Source organism: Fukomys damarensis, unplaced genomic scaffold, assembly GCF_012274545.1.
Source record: "Fukomys damarensis isolate Sample0158 unplaced genomic scaffold, DMR_v1.0_HiC HiC_scaffold_35, whole genome shotgun sequence".
NCBI classification, from domain to species: Eukaryota; Metazoa; Chordata; class Mammalia; order Rodentia; family Bathyergidae; genus Fukomys; species Fukomys damarensis.
In genome coordinates, this window is record NW_022900947.1 from 55,875,512 (window position 1) to 55,895,858 (window position 20,347).

A 20,347-nucleotide genomic window follows, 5' to 3' on the forward strand; every position below is an offset into this window, starting at 1 on the left:
ATATAAAAAGGCTAGGGGATGTAGCTCAGTGCAAAGACCCTGGGTTTGATTCTTAGTACTGCCAGAAGTAAAAAATTCAAATAAATATTATAAGGCACCAGAAAATGAAGATTAATATGTATTTCTAAAGGGGTTTGTATTAAGGCATTAATTTTTCCATATTCTAGTGTCATTTTACTAGAGGGGTGAAGAATAGAAGTAATTGGGAGCTAGCTCTATATTCATCAAAGAAAATATTTTTGAATTGGAAATCTGAACTACTGCTTTCTGCACTAGTGAATGAGATCCCTGGAGGGTCTGTTGGGCAGCTCATCAGAAAGCCGCTTACTAATCTGACGCCCTGCCCCTGTGCTTTACACTGCTGTGTGTCACTTCCCTTGTGTGCTTATGTGGTGCAACTCCATCGAGTCTGGTCCGACACCTCAAGATTAATGTTCCTTATGTGAATCTTTCTTCTGGATGGAGCCCGTGCTTTGTGTATTTGAACTACAGGGTGGATCACCTCTGCAACTTGGGAAGCTACCATGATTAAATGTGATTGTTCTGTTTTAGATTTTTTTCATTGTGTTGGGGTTTGTGCCATTCTGGGTGTGAGGTCACGGGAAGGAGTGTATGTTGTTGTGATGTGTCACTGTTCTCCTCTAACCTGCTTGTGTGATTTGCTTCAGCATTTTTTCTTCTTAATTCATGCTTCCACCCGCATCTTTGCTGTGGCTGCTCATGTGCCCTCCTCCTCCTGTCTTCTGCTTCTGACACTAAAGCCCGCAGCCCGCTTGAGAACTCAGTGCCCTGTCTAGCGGCCCGCACCCTGGATGAGGAGGCCCAAGTGAGGCGTAGCCCCAGCGTGGGATGGCTCAGTAAGTGCGAGGCTGGGGAAGGGTGGTGGCTGTGGGCAAGGGTGGGGACACTGGGCCCAAGGTGACCGTGGTGACTGGGAGGGGGCAAGAGGGCCTGAGGGTGATGTGTGGATCCTACGGCGCACCTCCTCATTGTTTCCCCTGCCACTGATGACAGCTGGATATCTGTGCTACCTGAGTCCCAGCCCAGGACCTTGCAAGGTGGTGGGAAAGTGCAAGAGCAAGGGTAGGGGCTGACACTGCCACCCAGCTCCCTGTGGCACTGCTCAGAAGCTCTGTCCCCTCTTGGCTGGGCAGGACCCTGAGCACAGCCCCTCAGCGTGCATCTCTGAGGATACCTGGAAAGCATCCAGGAGCCAGGGAGGAGGAAGGGCTTCTAGATTCAGGATCTGAAAGCCCTCAAATGCCCATCACATGGTAGAAAGACAGATGGTGTTGTACATGGTGAACTAGAACAGCACAGGACAGAATCTTTACCTTTTCAAAATAAATTTATTTGAGTTTTTTTTTTTTTTTTGAGATAAGATCACCCTATACAGTCCAGGCTGGCTTTGTACTCACTCTCTAGTCCAGGCTGGCCTTAGGCGTGTAAGAGATCCCCCTGCCTCAGACTCTCAGCCTCCCAAGTGCTGGGATTACACGCACCATAACTGTCAGGCACCACTACTTCCAGCTACCTTTTCAGAATTTGAAAATGTTTTTTATGATGCAAATGTTTTTTAGTTGTCAAGAAGCCCATTCATGGTGACATCATTTGGTTTTTAATTGTTTATTATTTTTCTTGGGAAAGTGTGTTTTTCAGCTAACTTAATGGGAAAAGTTTCGGGACATCCCCAAGTAATGTTTGTGGAGTGACATTCTTCCCCAGCTCCTTATGGTGTAACTTTGACATTTTAAGCAACTGTCATGGTAAACTCTACGCCACCAGGATTGGTAGTGCTTGCCTGTAATCCCAGCAATCGAGATGCTGAGGCAGGAGGATCGCTGTGAGTTCAAGAGCAAACTGGGCTACATAGTGAGTTCAAGGCCTGCCTGAACCACTTAGAAAAACCCTGTGTACAAAACAAAGCAAAACACCAAATAATCTCTGTGCCTCACAGAGATAGGAACATAAGTAATATACAGGTCAGGACCCCAGGCACTGTGGGCGGGGGGCATTCAGAGAGGGACAGGCTGAGTCTATACTAAGTGGCTTCCCTTCAGAGAGGGAGATGGGAAACTGCCAGCTGTGCAAGACCGTAAGCCAAGTGATGAATGCATGCACACCTGTCCATGGCACATCCCAGCCCTGCAGACATACGTGTGCACACACTCTTGTGTGATGTGAGGTTATGGGTACATTCTGGTCTGGGGTGATGACAACACAAAGGCTTTCGAGGGAGGTACTTATGCGGCTAAATCTTAAAGGAAGAGTTTGTATTTTGCAAGGAGAAAGTCAGAAGATCAGCACATTATTGAACTATTAACTTTATACTAACTGTTTTCTATAAAGTAGGTCTAAGAAACTGGCATAAAATTTTTCGCAAATAATAACAAAAGTTGCAAACACCAGTTCATTACTTTCTGAAAATTCTGAACTATACTATTTGATTTTTGAATAGTCTAGTGAAGTGGTCCTTGTTGTCATCTGTAGTTTACAGGTGAATAAATGAGGACTGGAGAAGTTAAGTACATTTCCAAAATCACAGGGCTCATAGTGTCTAGGGAGAGATGCAAACATTACAGTGTAGTTTCATTCATAACACAGTGGGTGGGTGGTTATTTAAGTTGGAGTGTAGGAAATTAATGTGGGCAGACAGCTGACAGACCTACCGACCTACAGTGAAGTCCCAATACTCACATGGTTTTCACTGCAAGAATCATGCATTATTTCTAATCAACTCTCATTCTTTAGTTTTGCCTTTGGGCATTTCAATTTAAGTAAGAATTTCAGTTACTGTTGCTTGAAGTCAGGCAGGATTTGGGTTTGGATGTTGGATCTATTATTGCTGGCTTCCTGACTGGCCAAATTACTTCTCTCTTTGAAATTTAGATTTTTAAGCTATAAAAGCTGGGTGAATCTTACCAACATATGATGTTGTGAGAATTAAATCAGAAATATGTGAATTGTCTAGCATAGAGTTTGATACTTAGTACATGGGCATTACTGTTTTTAGCAAAATACTTATAGGAATTGCTTGAAAAGGTATGACTTTTTATCTGTTAAAAGTTTTATTTATTCTGTGTCAGATATCCATACTAAAAAGTATTTTTGTGTATAGAACATCAAGGAAATTGCCAAAAATGTTGTTTGTTGATGATGTAGAAATATAACAACTATTTGGAAATTGGTCTAAGGCTAGAACCTGAGCTGGTCTTTCAAGAAACCATGTATTTTTGTAAAGAGAAGATTTTTTTCCTTGTTTATTGGTGTATTTTCTCCCTAGACAGTCCTCTTTGGTACCCAGTCTTTTTGTCTTCTCCAAGGCTGCCAATTCAGTAAATTAACAACACACCCCTGATGAATCCCAAAGATGTGTAAGTCCATGTCTCCTTTGTTTGAATTCCTTCTCTCATTGGTTTGCTTTGTCTTTTTAAGTGCGAGACCTTACGACCACCCTGTCCCCGCTCGTCCTTGAGGCCTTCTAAGTTGACCTCTCCAGAACTATTCAGTAGAGCCCGAATGAACGTCTCCTTTATAAAATCACTTTAATAAATAGAAGACGTTTTTGAGCCTGAAAGCTGTGTGACTCGTACAGCTGTGCCTGAGGAGCCAGGACACATTGTTTTACACTGTCGTCTGGTGTCTCCTTGCGTGTTTTAGTCCAGCTGCATAAAAAGCTCCATTAGGGCAGCTGTAGAGCCTCTTGCTGTGTCCTTCAGGGATGTGGGCATTGCACAGCATAAGCCTTCCTCACACCCCATATTTCATTACATGCAGCCAACAGCTTTGTTTTCACTAGAGGCCTTCTGGACCATCGTAAGCCCTTAACTGGAAGTAAACATAGCTCACTTGAGAAAAAAAGATCCCCATATCTCTGTACATCCTGAGCTAATGAATTTGGTTATCAATTCTAATACTTAATGAGATTTAAAAAACTGCCAAACAATCAGCTAAAAAAGTTTCTAACCAGATTCCATTAAGTCAGTCTTTTAATATTCTTAGCTGATATTTTCAGGCCTACTGCAACTTGAAGGAAGTAACTGCCTTTAAAAAGCTGCCTTTCAAGGTGCTTGTGTGAAGTAAGCTACTGTCATTTCCCACTGTGTACTTCTTGTCTTAGTTGTCACCTGAGGCAGATGTGCACTGGAACTCTTACCCACTTCACATGCTGACAGGGTATTGAATTAGAAGCTGCTGCAGAACCAGAAATGATTTTCTCTCATGTCTCATCAGCAGGCCTGAATCCAGCACAGACCACTGAGTACAGCAGAAGGCTTTCACCTCCACTTTTGAAGACAGGTTAATACCACTCTAACTGCTTCATTGTTAGAGCACAGATATACTGACTATCCTGGGAGATCCAAATCGCTCTTCACTCTGCTTGTCTGTGAATTCAGGCAGACATCTGACAGCCGGGATCAGTGGAGCCCTTGGAGGACACTCGTGTTCTTTTGCAGCCTGTGGTGGTCTGGGTCAGCTGTGTCAGATTTTCGGGCCAAGACATGTGGTGCACTCTCACTGTCTGTCTTCACATCGTGTTGTGTCTGTCTGGTCAGTTTGTACATCTGTTGGGCAGAGACCTGGTCCAGCTCAGTGGCTGCTTCGCAGGTCCTTACCCAGGACTCTGTCATTGTTGCCCAAAGCACAATCATCAAGACTGCTTTTTCTTTTCATTGAAACCATTGTGGTTTAACTCAAGATTATTGTTTCATCCTGTGACTAGGCTGAAGAGTTAACACTAGCATTTTAAACATCAAATTTTAAGCAGTTTTAAAGTTTCTTTTTCGAGCATTTCTGGTATTTAGCAGTCCCAGCAGTTGCACCTTTTTTAACTTCTGGGAAATTTATTGACTACATAAAAATTATATCCTATGGTTCTGATTTTTTTAGTGGTATAAAATCCAACAATATTCTACCACCAAGCTTTATCCTTGGCCTCTTTTAAATTTTTTTGTCTTGAGATAAAAAGGATCTCCCAAAGTTGCCAAGGTACCAGCTTCTGCTTCAGCCTCCCTAAGTATACTAGTTCACTTGCCTTCAGTTTTCTTGAAAATATTTGGAATTTCTTTAGAAAAGTGCTAAATCCAGAGAGTTTACTTAACAAGATCAATTCAGCTCTTGTTCTCTGAGCCCTTACTCTTTTAGCTACATAGTACAATTAGAAAGAAAGAGCAGAAGGAAACTCACAAGTTATAGCATTTTTAAGAGAGGCATGGTAAGTACCATTGGAGAGTAGGAAATCAGACCATTTTTATAGAGTGTATGTATTCTGCATTCTGAAATGCTCATTAGAAGAATGGGCTGAATAATGCAGGAAACCTCCCGGGGATGTCATTCGGAGAACTTGGCAACTAACTTGATGTTGGGCGAGAGAAAGGAAGAAATCTAGGACAGCTTAGGTTCTCAGCTTTCTGCCAGGTGAATAATAGGCAGATGTTAGTGGAAAGTTCCAATTAAGATTTCTGCCCCCACCATGCATCTTGTGGTCACCTGTGAAGTTCTGTTTTACTAGGAAACGTTTAGACTACTTATTACAGGCCAAGACTTATCTGTATTTCTGCTGTGTTATCACATTCTTAGCTTAGTTTTCTGGAGCTCCTTCTAAGCCCTCCTTTGGGGTAGAGAACATCCACTGCATCACAGATATTTATATCCCAGCCATTTTATTTTGAAGCATTGATTCCAAGCATTTTGCTTTCCATCCCTTTATTTCTTTCTCAGTAGGTTCACGATGTAGGTTTGTTGTTGAGTGGGAATATTTGGGTCATTTTATCATACCATTCCCTATATATTTTTGCCCTTCAAAACACAATGCAGATCCAAGTATAACTTAAGAAGTTTCTTCACTGTAGCTGTTCATAGTTGTAATTTTCAAAGGATGTAGGGAATAAAACCTTTCAGCAACCTGACATCTATCTTCAGAATTTTTTAGTTAGCAAGACATTCAGAAAACATATGGGGTATGCAAGAACAAGTCACAATGTTCTTAAAATACAGATAGTCCTACCCACTTACAAAAGTTTATCCCGAGTTTCTGAAAAAGGTCTTGTGAGTTATTTCTTTGATATCCAATATTGTAATGACAGTGCATTATAACATAGTATATGCCAATTTTAAATAGCTATAAATGGAAAGACAATGGAACAATGGAGAAAGAATAAAAGTTTAGAAATTCTCTTATATTTCAGACTATTGGAGACCTAGAGATTTCAAGAGGAAAGATTTGGAAAAAGTTTGACAGTTTGCTGATATAAAGTAGGGTTTTTGCTTTATTTTGTTGTTGTTGCCATCAAAAGGAGTTTAACATTTGTGAAGATTCTAACTTGGGCTTGGCAACATAGAGATGCAGTGTGTATATAATCACACTCTTCTTTCTTCACCAGATGTGACCCTTTAGCTGACTCTCCCATGCCTTATCATCTTTGCCCCTCTTTTCTAGCTGGGAACGTTAGAGTCCACTTTGAGCGTGCATTCCCCAGTCCCCTTAGTGACATGCTGAGTCTGCTCCACTGTAATGTTGCCGTTCTCTGCCTTCTTTCTGCTTTAACTCCCAGGCCTTGTATCCAACAGCCTCTTATCCAATAGTCTCAGAGGTGGGCTCACTGCTTATACCCTAGTGCATGAGTACATGCAAATACCTCCTGCATTTTGCCTCCCTATTAATCTTACTATACCCAACTGAGAAGTCACTTCTCCATGTGGGACTGTTCACTCAGTGCATTTTAGACTTGTTCAAATACCTTAACCTCGCATTCAGAGCCTATTACACACCAACCCAGGGTTAAGTAAGCAGCATTTCATACCTCTGTACTTCCTACATCTGTGTGACATTTCAGCAGCTGTCTACCATTACTGGAATTTGCTAGGTGCTTCCCTTTTATGGTGCCTTTCCTGGAGCAGTCTGTCCATTTGGAATACTCTTCTTCCTCTGAGACTCTCTATTACAGCCCAGCTCACATGCAGGGCCCACATACTCCATAAAGTCTTCCCCATTTAAGGTGTCCTTTTCTGACCTTGAACCCTGAAAGCATTGTTCTGAGCTTCTCTTGTGACATCTTTCTCATTAGATTTTGTACTGTAGTGTTGGAGGACACAGATCACTGCCTGTCTTTGATACGCATTTCTTAAGGGCAGGACTCAGGTCTGCCATATTTAGGTACCTTCTGTTTCAGGGACTGGCACATTGGCCATGGACTAATCCTTCCTAGTCTCACAAATAAACTTACTGGGGGAAAAAAAAAAGCCATTTTCAATGTTTCTGAGTGTTTTTTATGGTGACTTTCTTGCTGTAACTACGGAATTGTATAGTTGCAACAGAGAGCACAGGGCCCATAAAACCTATTATCAGCCAGTAAAGAGGTTTTTGACTTTTGCCCTGTAGCCCTGGTTCTCAAAGTAGACACCAAGAGTCCTGAATATTTCTGCTATTCTTCAGAGAGATAGAAACATACTGGCCTAAAATTCTTTATTCAATTAAACACAAACAGTAATTTTCAGTAGATTGAGCATATATGAAAACACAAGAATCCAATTGTATTTCATAAGACCATATATTAAATTTTTTTTAACCTTGGAAAGTTTTTATTTTTCATAAAAGTCATTTAACACATTGTTATGGTTTGGATTTAAATGCTTCCCCCCAACTCCGCCCCAAAGCTTCATGCAGTCATAGGTGGCTCTTGCACAGATGGCTGGATCTATAGAGTGTGTGATGTGGGATTAAGGGTGTGTGATTACTAAACCAGTCTACTGACTGGGTGGGCACTGCCCTAATCCTGGTAGTGTGGATAAGATAAAAGGGGCAGAGAGATGCTGTTCAGGTTTCCTTGTTGCTTTTGCTGCCATGAACTGTTTCTCCTCTGCAATGCCACTCTGTCTTGGAGCCAGCTGATTACAGGCTGAAGCCTCTAAAAATTGTGAGCTAAATAAATCCTTGCCCCTTTCACTTTGAGTGTTGGATATTTTGTCTCAGCAACAAGAGAAAAGTAAGACATGTAATGTGTTTATTATTGTTTTAAAGTAAATGAATGAGTCATTATTTTTAAAAGTTGCATTTTTAATTTATGGTATGATAAACATTAGTAGATACAATTTTACTATTGGCTGATATAACCCAATAAATACTTTTTATGTTTAAATACTCTCTTTGGTTCTGAGACCAAGAAGTTTGGTAATTGCTATACCACTGTGCCTGGAAAGCCTTATGCATAGCAGAAATCAATCTGTGTAGAATGATTAAATGAACAAACAACAGAACCAGATGGTTAAAATGTGACATTAGATAAAGCATAGTGATAATGATTGAAAGTCTTGAAAGGAAACATTAACTATGAGTCATTAAGCAATGATATTTAGTGTACGTGTGAGACTTAGATCCCCCCTGAGCCTCCTGATCACAGTATTGAGCAGAGTGGAGTGTGAGAGCCAAGATGAAGAGCAGGTCTCCTTGGTCTTTTTTTTTTTTTTCCTGCTTTCATGGCAAATAATAGTCAGGATAGGCTAGGATTTGCTACAGTGACAGCTAAGTCCCCCCACCCCCAATCTCAGTTACTTAACACCACAGAAGTCTCTTCCTTACCCATGCCATTGAATATTCAGTGTGGCTGGCCAGGGACCCTTGCTTACCCTTTTAGGTCAGGATCTAGTCCCTGTACTTATTTCCACAGCCCCTGTAGCAGTGAGCCAGGGTCGTGGTGTCACGCGGGTGCCTCTTAAATTTGTGCCCAGAAGTGATGCATGTTCCTGTCATGTGAGTGACATAGAGATCTGTGTGTCCACACCTAAGTTCAAAGAGTGTTTATGCTCTCCTGAGCCTAGGAGGTTCAGGTTCAGCAGCATTTGGTATATGGTGCAATTGACTACCACCCACTCAGAACAGGAACTGTATCCTTGATTTTGGAATGTGTCTGTGGCAAGGTTGACAGCATTGTGAAGCCATGAAAGACCAGCGAGCAAAAATTCTTCCCTTGTGTAGCTTGTAGGAGGGTGAGGATTTTTTCATGATGGAGAATGGTTATGGTTGACAGTTCAAGGTCTACCAATGAGCCAGCGAGACTGCAGTTTCACAGAGCACTTCTGAGGCTATACTAGATTAACTGAAAACCGACGGAGCATCTTTCATGCAAATAAACAATAAAGCACTCTAATTAGGCCAAATGATGTTTGGATTCAATTATTGGAGACAAGTGAAGATCTATCTATGGGAATTAGTATGTCTGAGCACACTCACATGAGAGAGACAGGATGCACGTTCTAGCTGCAGATATCAATTTCAGAGTTAATAATGAAATTTCTTGGCAACAAGTAGTAGATTTTTACTTTGATGAAAATTGCTGGAAGACTTCAACAGTAGGCCTTTTCTTTCTGCAGCAGACTGAATGTAGAGGGTATTACAGTTGTCCTGAGAACTCAGCTCTCAGCCCTGCTCCTCTCAGTGCATCTCCATCTTGGTAGGCCCCGTCCATCCTGATGCCAGGACAGCAGCTCTTGTCACCTGAGACTCCTCTGTGCCTTCATCCTCCAAGCTCTTCTGTTCTTTCACTTCCTGTTGACTCTCTCCTATAATCACTGTACCTCAGGCCCTTAATATTCTGTGTGGACAATTTCAGGAACCTCTTCTTTTTCCCAACCACCATTCTCATGTCTAAATCCATCCTTTGCAGCAGCCACAAGATCTCATCTAGTTACAAGTGTGAATACACCACTCCCTCTGTTCAAAACCTGTGATAACTACTGTCATACTAGACGCCCAAGCAATTTAGGTTGGTATGAAGGTCTTTATGATCATCTTTAAGAGTTTAATAATCTGAAAAACAAATAAAAGAGGAAATAGAGCATATCACTTCTACTTAACCAGAATGTATAGTGTCTGTTAGCTTGGAATAAACCTTCTGGATAATAGTTTTACATTTGGTTTTGACTATTGAACAAAACTTTGGAAGGAATGATGACAAATATCTCCTATTTTCCTTGATTCTATAATTATGCAGTGGTCTCTTTATGTATGTATATATGTATCTAGCTGTCTATCTCTATCATCTATCTATTTTAATATCTACCTATCTTTCTATATCTCTATCTACTATCTCTATTATCTATCCATCTATTTATCATCTGTCTTGGTCTGTCTCAGTATCTTTAGCAATCTAGTATCTGTATCTATCTTAATCTCTATCATAATCTATCAATCATCCACCTTTATCTATATCCATCTATCTCACCATCTCTTTATCATCTCTCTATCTACCTATCTCAATCTCTAGCAATCATCTACTTCACTCTATCCATATTCTAGCTATCATCTATGTCTATCCAACTATCTAAATTTATATCTATCTCAATCTCTATCATCTTTCTCAATTTATCTATCTCAATCTCAGCCTGTCTCAGTCTATCATCTGTGTATCTGTTCTCTCTCTTTCCTCCCCATCTGTGGTGATTGTGGTGATGTCAGGGACTATGTAGCCTGAACTGTAATTCTTTTTTGCATAGATTGGGGTTTCTTCGGGAGAAACAGTGACTTATTTATCACCCAGGGTGACTGTGCACAACGCCTGACACATAGATACTTCATAGATGTGTTGATTAAATGAGTAGTTAACTGAAAATACAGATAGTATAGAATTTGAAAATCAGACTCCTTAGCTAGGACCTCCAGTTCTTATTGCCCGAAACATTCTCTGTGCCCGAGATTTCACAAGCAGGGCAACTGTGACTACTACATTTACACAGCTGGCTCCCAGAAATCCTTCCTGCCAGTTCCCTGAGCATCACTGGCCCTGTATGCAGATGAGGGCATTGGGCTTATTGAGGTTATGTATTTTATAGGAGTCACCGAGGCCCCTCAAGCATGGCTGGCTCTCCTTTTGGGCACGTGTGAGGACTTGACTCGCTTCCCTACATGAAGTTAGTGTGACCAGACTTGCTTTGGCCTGGGAAATGAGAGGAGAAGTGGGAAGGGTGTCGGTCCCTGGGGAGGCTTCCAGGGTCAGTGTGTGCTTCACTGGCCTTGTTTTCCTCAGACCTGCAGGGCTGCAGAGGGGCTGCTCCATGCGTCTGAGTCCTGGCACAGGGCCAGAGATGCAGGGCCAGGCCTCTAGCCAGTCTATACCGGTCATTATCATGAGTGAGAAATGAGTCACTTTTGGGTGAAGCCACGCAGGTTGGAGGCTTTATTTTACTAGAACCTGGCCTGTTTGGTGGGAGTGTTTGAGGCTGCCCAGGAAGTGCGCTGTCAGGACTGAACTCAGGTTTGCAGGCCCGAGAGACTTCCTGTAGACCCCTGCTTGCCAGTCTCTGTGCTCTGCTGCAGCCAGATGATGTGGACAGAGGTGTGGACACTTGTGACTTGGCATTTTGTGGTTGTAAAACACGAAACTCTTGGTTTCTGTCAGTGAGAGGCAATAAGCCGACATCACAGGTGTAATTTTCTGGGGGTATTTCTGTTTTCTAAGGCTTCTTCTTACCAAGCCCAGGAAACAGCAGGTACAAACAAACTGCTCTGAGCTGAGGTCAGCTTGTGCTTCAGTAAGAGCCACGCCCTACACTGTCACTGTATTGCGCAGGTTGTAGGTGCGGCTGCAGTGCGACGTATTTACAGTCATGTTAGGGGATACAGGAGAGTCTCACAGCATCTTTTTAAATGGATAACCAGACAAACTGAATAGTGATGACAGGTTTTTCCCTCAGAAAAAGTTCATTTCAAAAACTGATTTTTCTGTACACATTTAGGCTGGGTTCTGAGTTTATGGAATTGCTGTAGGTGTCGAGATTGAATCATTTCCCCAATTTCCAAAGAATATCTTTGAATAACTTTTGCCTGAATTTTTTTTATCTGATTGAGTTTATTGGTACATTTTAGGTATACAGTTCAGTTACATTCATCATTGGGATCTTGTACTTCAAAAACTGATTTTTCTGTACACATTTAGGCTGGGTTCTGAGTTTATGGAATTGCTGTAGGTGTCGAGATTGAATCATTTCCCCAATTTCCAAAGAATATCTTTGAATAACTTTTGCCTGAATTTTTTTTATCTGATTGAGTTTATTGGTACATTTTAGGTATACAGTTCAGTTACATTCATCATTGGGATCTTGTACCTTTACATGACAGGTCTTGGTTCTCATTTTTTTCCCATTTCCCTGTTCTCCCTTCACCCCCTCCTCCCTTCCCTATTTACAAAGACTTTATTTCCATTTTTTCATTTTCTCAGATTTTTTCTTGTCCCTTATTTCCTTTTCCCTACCCTTTCCACTTCCTCTACACCTTTAGCCCTTTTCTTCCTATTTCACATTATCAGTTATACAAATTGGATCTTATTTACACTTTTAGTTTTTCACACCAGAAAAACTATTTGGTATTTACACGTGTGTCTTATTTATTTCACTTAAGAGTATGGCCTCAATATGCATACATTTTCCTAGTATCTTATTCTTTATGGCTGAGTAGTACTCCATTTTATAGAAAAAAAACCACATCTTCTTTAACCAGTCTCTGACTGATGGGCAATTGGGTTGTTTCCACGTTTTAGCTATTAAAAACTGTGTCATTATAAACATGGGTGCACATATATCACTGTGGTATGATTCTTTTAATTCTTTTGGAAAGATATCCAGCAGAGGGATGGCTGGGTCAAATGGAACCTCTAATCCTAGTTCTTTGAGGTGTCTTCATATTGATCACCGTAGTGGTTGTACTAGTTTGCCCTCCCAGCAACAATGGAGAAGGGTTCCTTTCTCCCCACAACCCCACCAACATTTGTTATTGGTTGATTTCTTGATAGCAGCCATTCTTTCTGGAGTGAGTTGGAATCTCAGTGTTGTTGTCCTCTGCATCTCTCGAATGACCAGCGATGTGGGACACTATTTCATATATTTTTTTGCTGCTTTTACTTCTTTGTCTGAGAAATGTCTGTTCATTTCAGATGCTCATTTTTGAATTGGGTCTTTATTTTGAGGGGGCTTGATTTTTTTTGAGTTCTTTATATATTCTAGATAATAATCATTTGTCTGAGGAGCAGCTGGTAAAATTTTTTTCCCACATTGTAGATTGTCAGGTCTTAGCTCTGTTGGTGGTTTCTTTTGCAGTGCAGAAGCTTTTTAATAAGATGAGATTTCAGTTGTTGATTCTTTGTGCTAGTTCCTGTGCTACTGAGGATTTGTTCATAAAGTCTTTTCCTATGCCAGTGTCTTCGAGAGTTCTGCGTAACTTATCATCCAGCATGTTTAGAGATTTTCTGTTTTAATATTTAGATCTTTAATCCACTTGGATTTTAGTTTAGTACATGGTGAAAGATAAGGGCCTAGTTTTAATCTTTGGCAGATTGAAATCCAGTTTTTCCAACACCATTTATTAAAGAGGCTATCTTTCCTCTAGTAAGTATGGTTGGCACCTTTGTCAAGGATGAGGTAGCTGAGTATGTGTGTAATAGTTTCTCTATCTTCCAATCTATTCCACTGATCCTTGGGTCTTTTTCTTTGCCAGTACCATGCTGTTTTTATCAAAGTGGCTTTGTAGTATAGTTTCATGTTGGGGATTGTGACACCCCCGCCCATGTCTTTATTGTATAGAATGGCTTTTGCCCTTCTAGATCTCTTCTGGTTCCAAATGAATTTTTGGATTATTTTCTCTAGTTCTGTGAGATACACCATTGGAATTTCAGTTGGGATTGCATTGAATCTGTATAGCAGTTTTGGTAGTATGGCCATTTTTACTATGTTGATTCTTCCTACCCAGGAGCAGGGGATATCTTTCCATTTTCTTATGTCCTCTTTGCTCTCTTTTTTCAGAGTGCTATAGTTTTCAGTATAGAGGTCTTTTGCTTCCTTCATTAGATTGATTCCTAGATACTTCATTTTTTTAGATGCTATTGTGAAAGGAATTGTTTCCCTAATTTCTCTATTTGTGTACAAGAAGGCTGTTGATTTTTTAGTGTTGACCTTGTATCCAGCTACTCTGCTGAAAGTGTCAATTAAGCCTAGAAGTGTTTTGGCAGAGTTTTTTGTGTCTTCTACTTAGAGTATCATATTGTCAGTAAATAATGACATTTTAACTTCTGCCTTTCCTATCTTTATTGCTTTAATTTCTTTTTCATGTCTAATTGCTGTGGCTAATGTTTCCAGAACTATGTTGACCAGGAATGGTGATAGTTGGCATCCTTGTTTACCTGAATTTTTAGGAAAATGCCTAGAACCTATAAGAGAGGAGTGTTTCATACTTAGCTGGTTGCTCAGTCATTGTAGGTTGTTCTTATTATTTGTAATAATGTCAATGATGATTGTGACCACGGTGTTCAGTATGAGTAGTTATTTGTAGCATTGGACTGGGAATTTTCCTTTTCTCTTAACTGGTAATAATTTCATTTTTTTCTAGGTATAGTGATAGAGTTTTGGGTGTTATATTTATTTAAATTGTCCATTCATTCACTTAATTTTTTTGAGTAACATCTTTCCCACATGCTGAAAATATACCACAAACAAGGCAGCCATCGTCCTTGTCTCAGAGAGATACCAGTTAGACTTGTGTTTTTTTGTCTGTTCATTTGTTTTTGTACTGGGGATTGAACTCAGGAACCTGTGCTTGCCAGGCAGGCACTGTGCCACTGAGCTACAGCTACAGCCTTGTTTTTTGTTTTTTTTACACAAGGGAAGAGTGATGTTCATGATATGCAAAGCTTATCCAAAGCAGGATGAGAAGTACTTGTAGAAATTGGTGCACAGCTGCAGGAGGAGAATGAGAGCCTGGAGTTGGTCTAGGAGGTGATCAGACAGCTGGGTGGAGCCATGGGGTTACTTAGTTGGTTCTCGAGAACTGGCTTCATACTAATGAATATGGAAAAGCAGACCTAGCTCTTAAGGACAAACATTTCAGTAAAGAAGATGTTTGCTTGAGATTCCTAATGTTTTAGGATTCAGGATGGCATATAATTTTTACAGACCATTGATGTTTCCCAAGAAGATTGATTATGCAGGTTTTGGTTTTCCCAGGTTCAGGCTGGGAATGCTCATTAGTGAGGTTATAGTCCTCTTTTTTTCCTAGCTGCTGGACAAATGAAGACTTTGGGGTCTTGTTCCCCACCCAGTGTGAGAGAATTGTAAAAAACAAAACAATGACATCTGTTCATGAGAAGTCCAAGTCAAATCTGGGAACATGTGAGATGTACACTATTTTTAAGAAGACTAGTGAAAATTAGGTGTATTTAAATGGGAGCCAGGTCTTTCTTAGTAGGTGCTTTTGTTGACTCTGTGTAATGGAGGAACTGTCTTTTGGTCCACAGAAGCACTGTTGCCGCTGAGGCAGTTTATCACACTTAGCAGTAAAATGAATTGCCTCATTAAGTGATAAGTTCATTACCACCAAAGGTGTATGAGCAAATATTAGGAAATTGGCTATATCTAAAGTTCCTGGTGAAAATACTTCAGTACAGTTAGTTAAATGAACTCCATGTGCTCTCTGTTCCTGTGATATGAGCTACATCTCTAACTGAACACACCCAGCTTTCCACGGAATCTTCCTAGTGGGACATCTGAATTTACTGTGTGCATTGTGCTGTATTCCTGGTCCAGAGAGAATGTACCACTGTGAGACAACTCCAATAGTGTTGTCTGGGAGGAATTACAAAGCTGAAGTTGTGACACTGATTCTGATTATGCTTGATGTGTTTTTCTCCTCTGCTTTTTTCTTTATTTTGATTCAGCAGAAAATGAAGTTTAGAACATACCTTTGCCCACTGATTTAAGCAATTTTTAACTTGCATAACTAGATCCAGTGAAGCATTCTCAAAAATCTCTGCTTCATATATTTTTCACTTGCTCTTTTATCCAGCCACTTCAGCATCCATGCCACTTCAGCAGGGAACTGAGAAAAGTATGCACTTTTGCCCTCTCATCAGGGTAACAGGTACTGGAATGAGCTAAGGTCACAGTCTCCTCCATGAAGAGCTTTGCACACAGCCCCACAAGGGAGGTGTAGCAGCTGGGGACTCACACACAGCCCACAGGCGAGGCTAATTTGAACCCCTTCCTGAGTCCTGAGTCTAAAGGAGGGGCTGCGTGTTTAGGGGAGGCCTGAAGATCGTCTTGCTCACCTCTGAAAGCCTGAAGTTTAAGTCTATTTCTATACATAACACCTATATTTGTATCCACATCTGCAAATTTATCTGGCTACTGGTGTAGGATTTTGCTAAATGTTTTGCTTTTTAATACAATTTCATACTTTTCAGGTGTAAGGGTTTTTGGTAGCTAAAACTTTAGATTAAAATCTCTGATAATTCAGGCAGCACTTTCAGGAAAATTTTTTCCGTGTCATAATTTAAAAAATAGTGTAAATAGTATTTCATGGAACATGTTAAAGTATTTTAAAGTTTATTTTATACTCTTTAAATTTCTTGATTTCCAAGTTTATTAAAATTTGACTTAAAAATTGACTTAATTAAATCTCTTAAGGTTGGCTGCTAGTCAATAATGTTTTTACTTCGTCTTATGTACTTCTACTACAAGTGCATTTAATACTGACACAATATAAGGGGGATATAGTAACATGTCTTTATTAAAGTAGTTTGTACAGATATTACGAACTTGAAGAATGCAGAAAGACTTCTAACATAAACAAACTACTTTGCTTCATCTTCTCTTTCAGGCCTGTAACAGCCACTTTTAACCCTTTCAGTGGTCTCATTTTTTTCTCTCATAGTCTATGGTTATCTTCATATCTTCATATTACTATATAAGAAGATCCTTATTTAGCAGTTTCTGATTTTTCAGTGTTGATTTTATTTATTAATTTTATCCCTTACAGAAAAAATTCAACACATTTGTTCACTTTTCCTTCCTTCAAATATGCTTTCATTATTATTATTAGCTCTGTTAGAGATTGCATTTGTAGCTCTAAGTGTAACCCTGTACTGTGGTGGTCTTGCCCAAGTATTAGCAGGACTTGACAACTTCCCTTGTGAGATGAGGAGGTTGGTACCTTGCTTTCCTTCTTCCTCATCCATCTTCTCCCTGCTGACCTTCAACTTCTGCCATTGCTGCTTTTAGTTTTTGTTGTCAATATTGGCTACTACTTTCTGGTCTTTATAAGTAAATCCTGTGCTTTTCCCAATCTGTTGATTCTAGTGTTGGAAGTCCATAAATAGAATTTGCATTATGGCTGTGTCACTCTGTGGCTCAGTAATCACCTATGGGCATATCGTCTTTTGTGACCTTTGTTTGACTGCACCTTTAAGTTGCATTTTAAAGCAGTCATTACCATTTTCTCACACTCTTTTGGTATCTCTAGGATACCTGTAAGCCACAGAGTGCCTGATATCCTTCTGGCAAACCTGTCCTTGTTGGCTTTCCTCTCTGCTCCACCTCCTCCCGCTCCCCAGAGCCTGGAAGCCTCAGCATGGAGATCCTGTCCTCAGTGGTAGTCTGTATAACCCAAATTTGTTAAATCACATTAATTAACATTTTTAGAATTTTTTTTTCAGAAAATTTCCATGACTTTTCATAATCAGTCAATAATTTGAAAGAGTATAGAATTCGTGGTTGAAGATAGTTTTCTTCTGCAGTGTTGAAAGTATGGTTCCCTTAGTTTCTATTAGGAAACCTAAGATCTAATCTAATTCTAGACAAAAAAGGTTAGGATATTCTTTTCATTCTTGGTGCTACAAAGTTTCACAGTGATTCGCTGGGTTTCTTATTAATTTTTAAGCAGCTTGTTTTCCTTTCCCTGAGGGCCCTTGTGACTGAAGAAACACATCCTTCATTTCTGCAATGATCTCATCACAATGTTCATTTCTCCCTTTTCCTTTTTCTGACTCAATAGAACTCCTAATGATCAGACATTGGCCTTTCTGGATTGATTCTCCTTACTTCTGATGTATTTTTTCATGTTTCCTGGCTTTATTTCCTCTTCCCTTGTTTTGTTTTGAAGATTGTCTTGTTATTTTCTCTTGTATTGGGAGATTTCATTTTTGAGATAATATATACATGTATACATACAGTTCAAGGAATTGTTTGTCCATTCTAAAACCTTTTCCTTGTTCTATTTTTCATAATCTCTTGTCTCAATATCATATCATCTCTCTGAAGACTAATAAGAATTTTTAAGTTTTCTAAATATTATTTTTTTACGTGTTTTCTTTATGGTGTGTATGTGTCTTGGGCTTCTTCTCTTAAATGTCTGAATTTCCTCAGCTGTTCAATTATATTTAAAAGATTTTATCACAGCAAGAAGCACTGTCCCAAGGGATCCTTTCAGTTGCAGAGTGTAGAGGGATTGGCTCTGAGTTACAAACAGCTGCAGTTACCTTGACCCTTCCTGAATTCCCTTCAGCAACTCTTTGTGGTGTGAACACCTTGGCAGCTGTTAGGTAATCTGTCTGCTGGGGTTAAACTTTCTGAGCCTGAGATCTTCTTGAATTCATCCCTTCTAGCCTGCCTCTCACTTCTGTCTGGGCTCTACTCTCTGTCTTTTGGTCTGGAGTTTCTTCAGAGTTGTGCAGGGAAAATCCCTTTTGTGACTTTGTGCCCCTCTCTGCCTATTTGACATTGCAACTTCTAAATAGTATAAATGACATTAGGTTTTATTACTCTCTTTGCTTTTCTCTTACAAAGTTTTTGAAGTCTCTCATCTTGGCTAGTCTTTTGCCAGTTGCTTTCATTAATGTGGCTTTATACTTTTTTTTTCAAAGTATCTAGGAAGGTTAAAGAGATAAACCCATTTACTATGTCATATGCTAAGTGTTTCAGTATGAATTAGTTGCTTTCTTAAGTATCTTAAACTTAGATACTTCACCCAATGTAAGAATTCTGCCATTAATCTGATTGGTGAAAATTTTCTGTAGCTTGAATCTGCTGTCTGTATATAGATGTGAGAGAGTTAAGCCAGACTCATTAAACACACAGGAGGACATGTTCTGCTGTTGGAGTGATGTGGCTGCTGAACCTACTGAATTTCTACTCTAACTTGCCTTGGGGACATTTACTTAAAATCACTTGGGGTCAGTGCCTATTTGGAATGAATGTAGAAAGGTGTTAATGTTTCTTATATTCTGCCATTTTTAGGCTTTTCCTATTTGTCCTTTTACCAACTAGCATAAGATTGCTACAGTTAACTTTTGTCTATTTTTCTGAGATAAGAAGGTCTCAATTTGTTTTATATATGTTCGCCTACATTTCTTGGATGGAATAATTATTTTTCCAATTTTATACTGTGTGTGTACATGGTGTATGTATGTATATGTGTGCTCCTACATGTAGATGTGCATGCAAGACAGAAAGAAGTATGATAGAATCACAAATACTTGCAGTCATGACCACAGATTCTTTGAAATGCCTTATAGGGACTTTTCTGCTTAGTAAATTTTTAAATCATTTTTGCTTCTAAGTGGTACCTCATCTAACTATTAATTTTATGATGTTTTATGTGTGTGTGTGTGTGTGTGAGAGAGAGAGAGAGAGAGAGAGAGAGAGAGAGAGAGGATGACATATTTTTTAGTATTTCCTATCTTTAAATCATAAATTTAAAACTTAAATATTCAGAGCTATATTATTAGGTTGGGAATCATCAAGAATTCTGGAGTTTGTGGTTGCAAGTTGAAATTTAAAAGAACCAAAAGAGACATACTCTGGGAGGCTGAGGCAGGAAAATTATAATTTCAAGCCCAGCTCAGGCAATTTAGTGACTTAGTGAAACCCTGTCTGAAAATAAAAACTAAAAAAGGGCTGGGGATATAGTTTGGTGTGAAGGTTCTGGGTTCAATCCCCAATTAACCTCTCCCCCCACCATCAAAACACATAGAGGAAGAGGAAGAGGGGAGGAAGAGAAGGAGGAGGAGAAAGAGGAGGAAGAGGAGCAGGAGGAAGGGGAGGAGGAAGAAGAGGAGGAGGAGGAGCAGGAGGAAGGAGGAAGAGAAGAAGGAGGAGGAGGAAGAGGTGGAAGAAGAGGAGGTGGTGGTGGTGGGAGAAAACGACTTTGTATCCTGTGATGTCTGCGATCTAAATTGAATCTTTGGGAAAGCTCACAAAGTAGCGAGAAAATGGAAAAAAGAGATGAGAGTGAAGGAAGTGGAGATTCACAGATTATTGCAGAACATGGCTGGCGAGGCCTCAGCACAGTGTCTGGTGACCTGGCTGGCACTGTGCTGCTGTCTCCACCCTCTCACACCTACAGCTCTCCCATGATGCCCAAGGCTGACACCTCCTCCTCTATGTTAGGAATTTGACTGCTGCTTTTGGCTGAACTTGACACACACTTGATAGTTATCTGGATCTTTTGATGTCTTCTTTCCTCCAAATTTGTTCCCCTTGAGTCAGTCCCATGCTTCATTGTATTTCTGTCTTCCCTGCCCCATGTCCCACT

At 40.0% G+C, this 20,347-nt stretch overlaps 1 protein-coding gene across 4 annotated transcripts in view; it reads left to right on the forward strand.

Annotated features, from left to right (window-relative positions):
* Window positions 1-20,347, forward strand: part of Slc4a4 (solute carrier family 4 member 4) — a 300,898-nt gene that overhangs the window by 124,085 nt on the left and 156,466 nt on the right. For 2 of the 4 annotated variants that reach the window (XM_010606103.3, XM_010606104.3), the window contains exon 7: window positions 762-857. The exons of the other annotated variants lie outside the window; for them this stretch is intronic. In XM_010606103.3, the coding sequence (XP_010604405.1) occupies window positions 762-857 (96 nt within the window). The remainder of the gene's footprint in view (window positions 1-761; window positions 858-20,347) is intronic. 4 annotated transcript variants of the gene reach the window in all.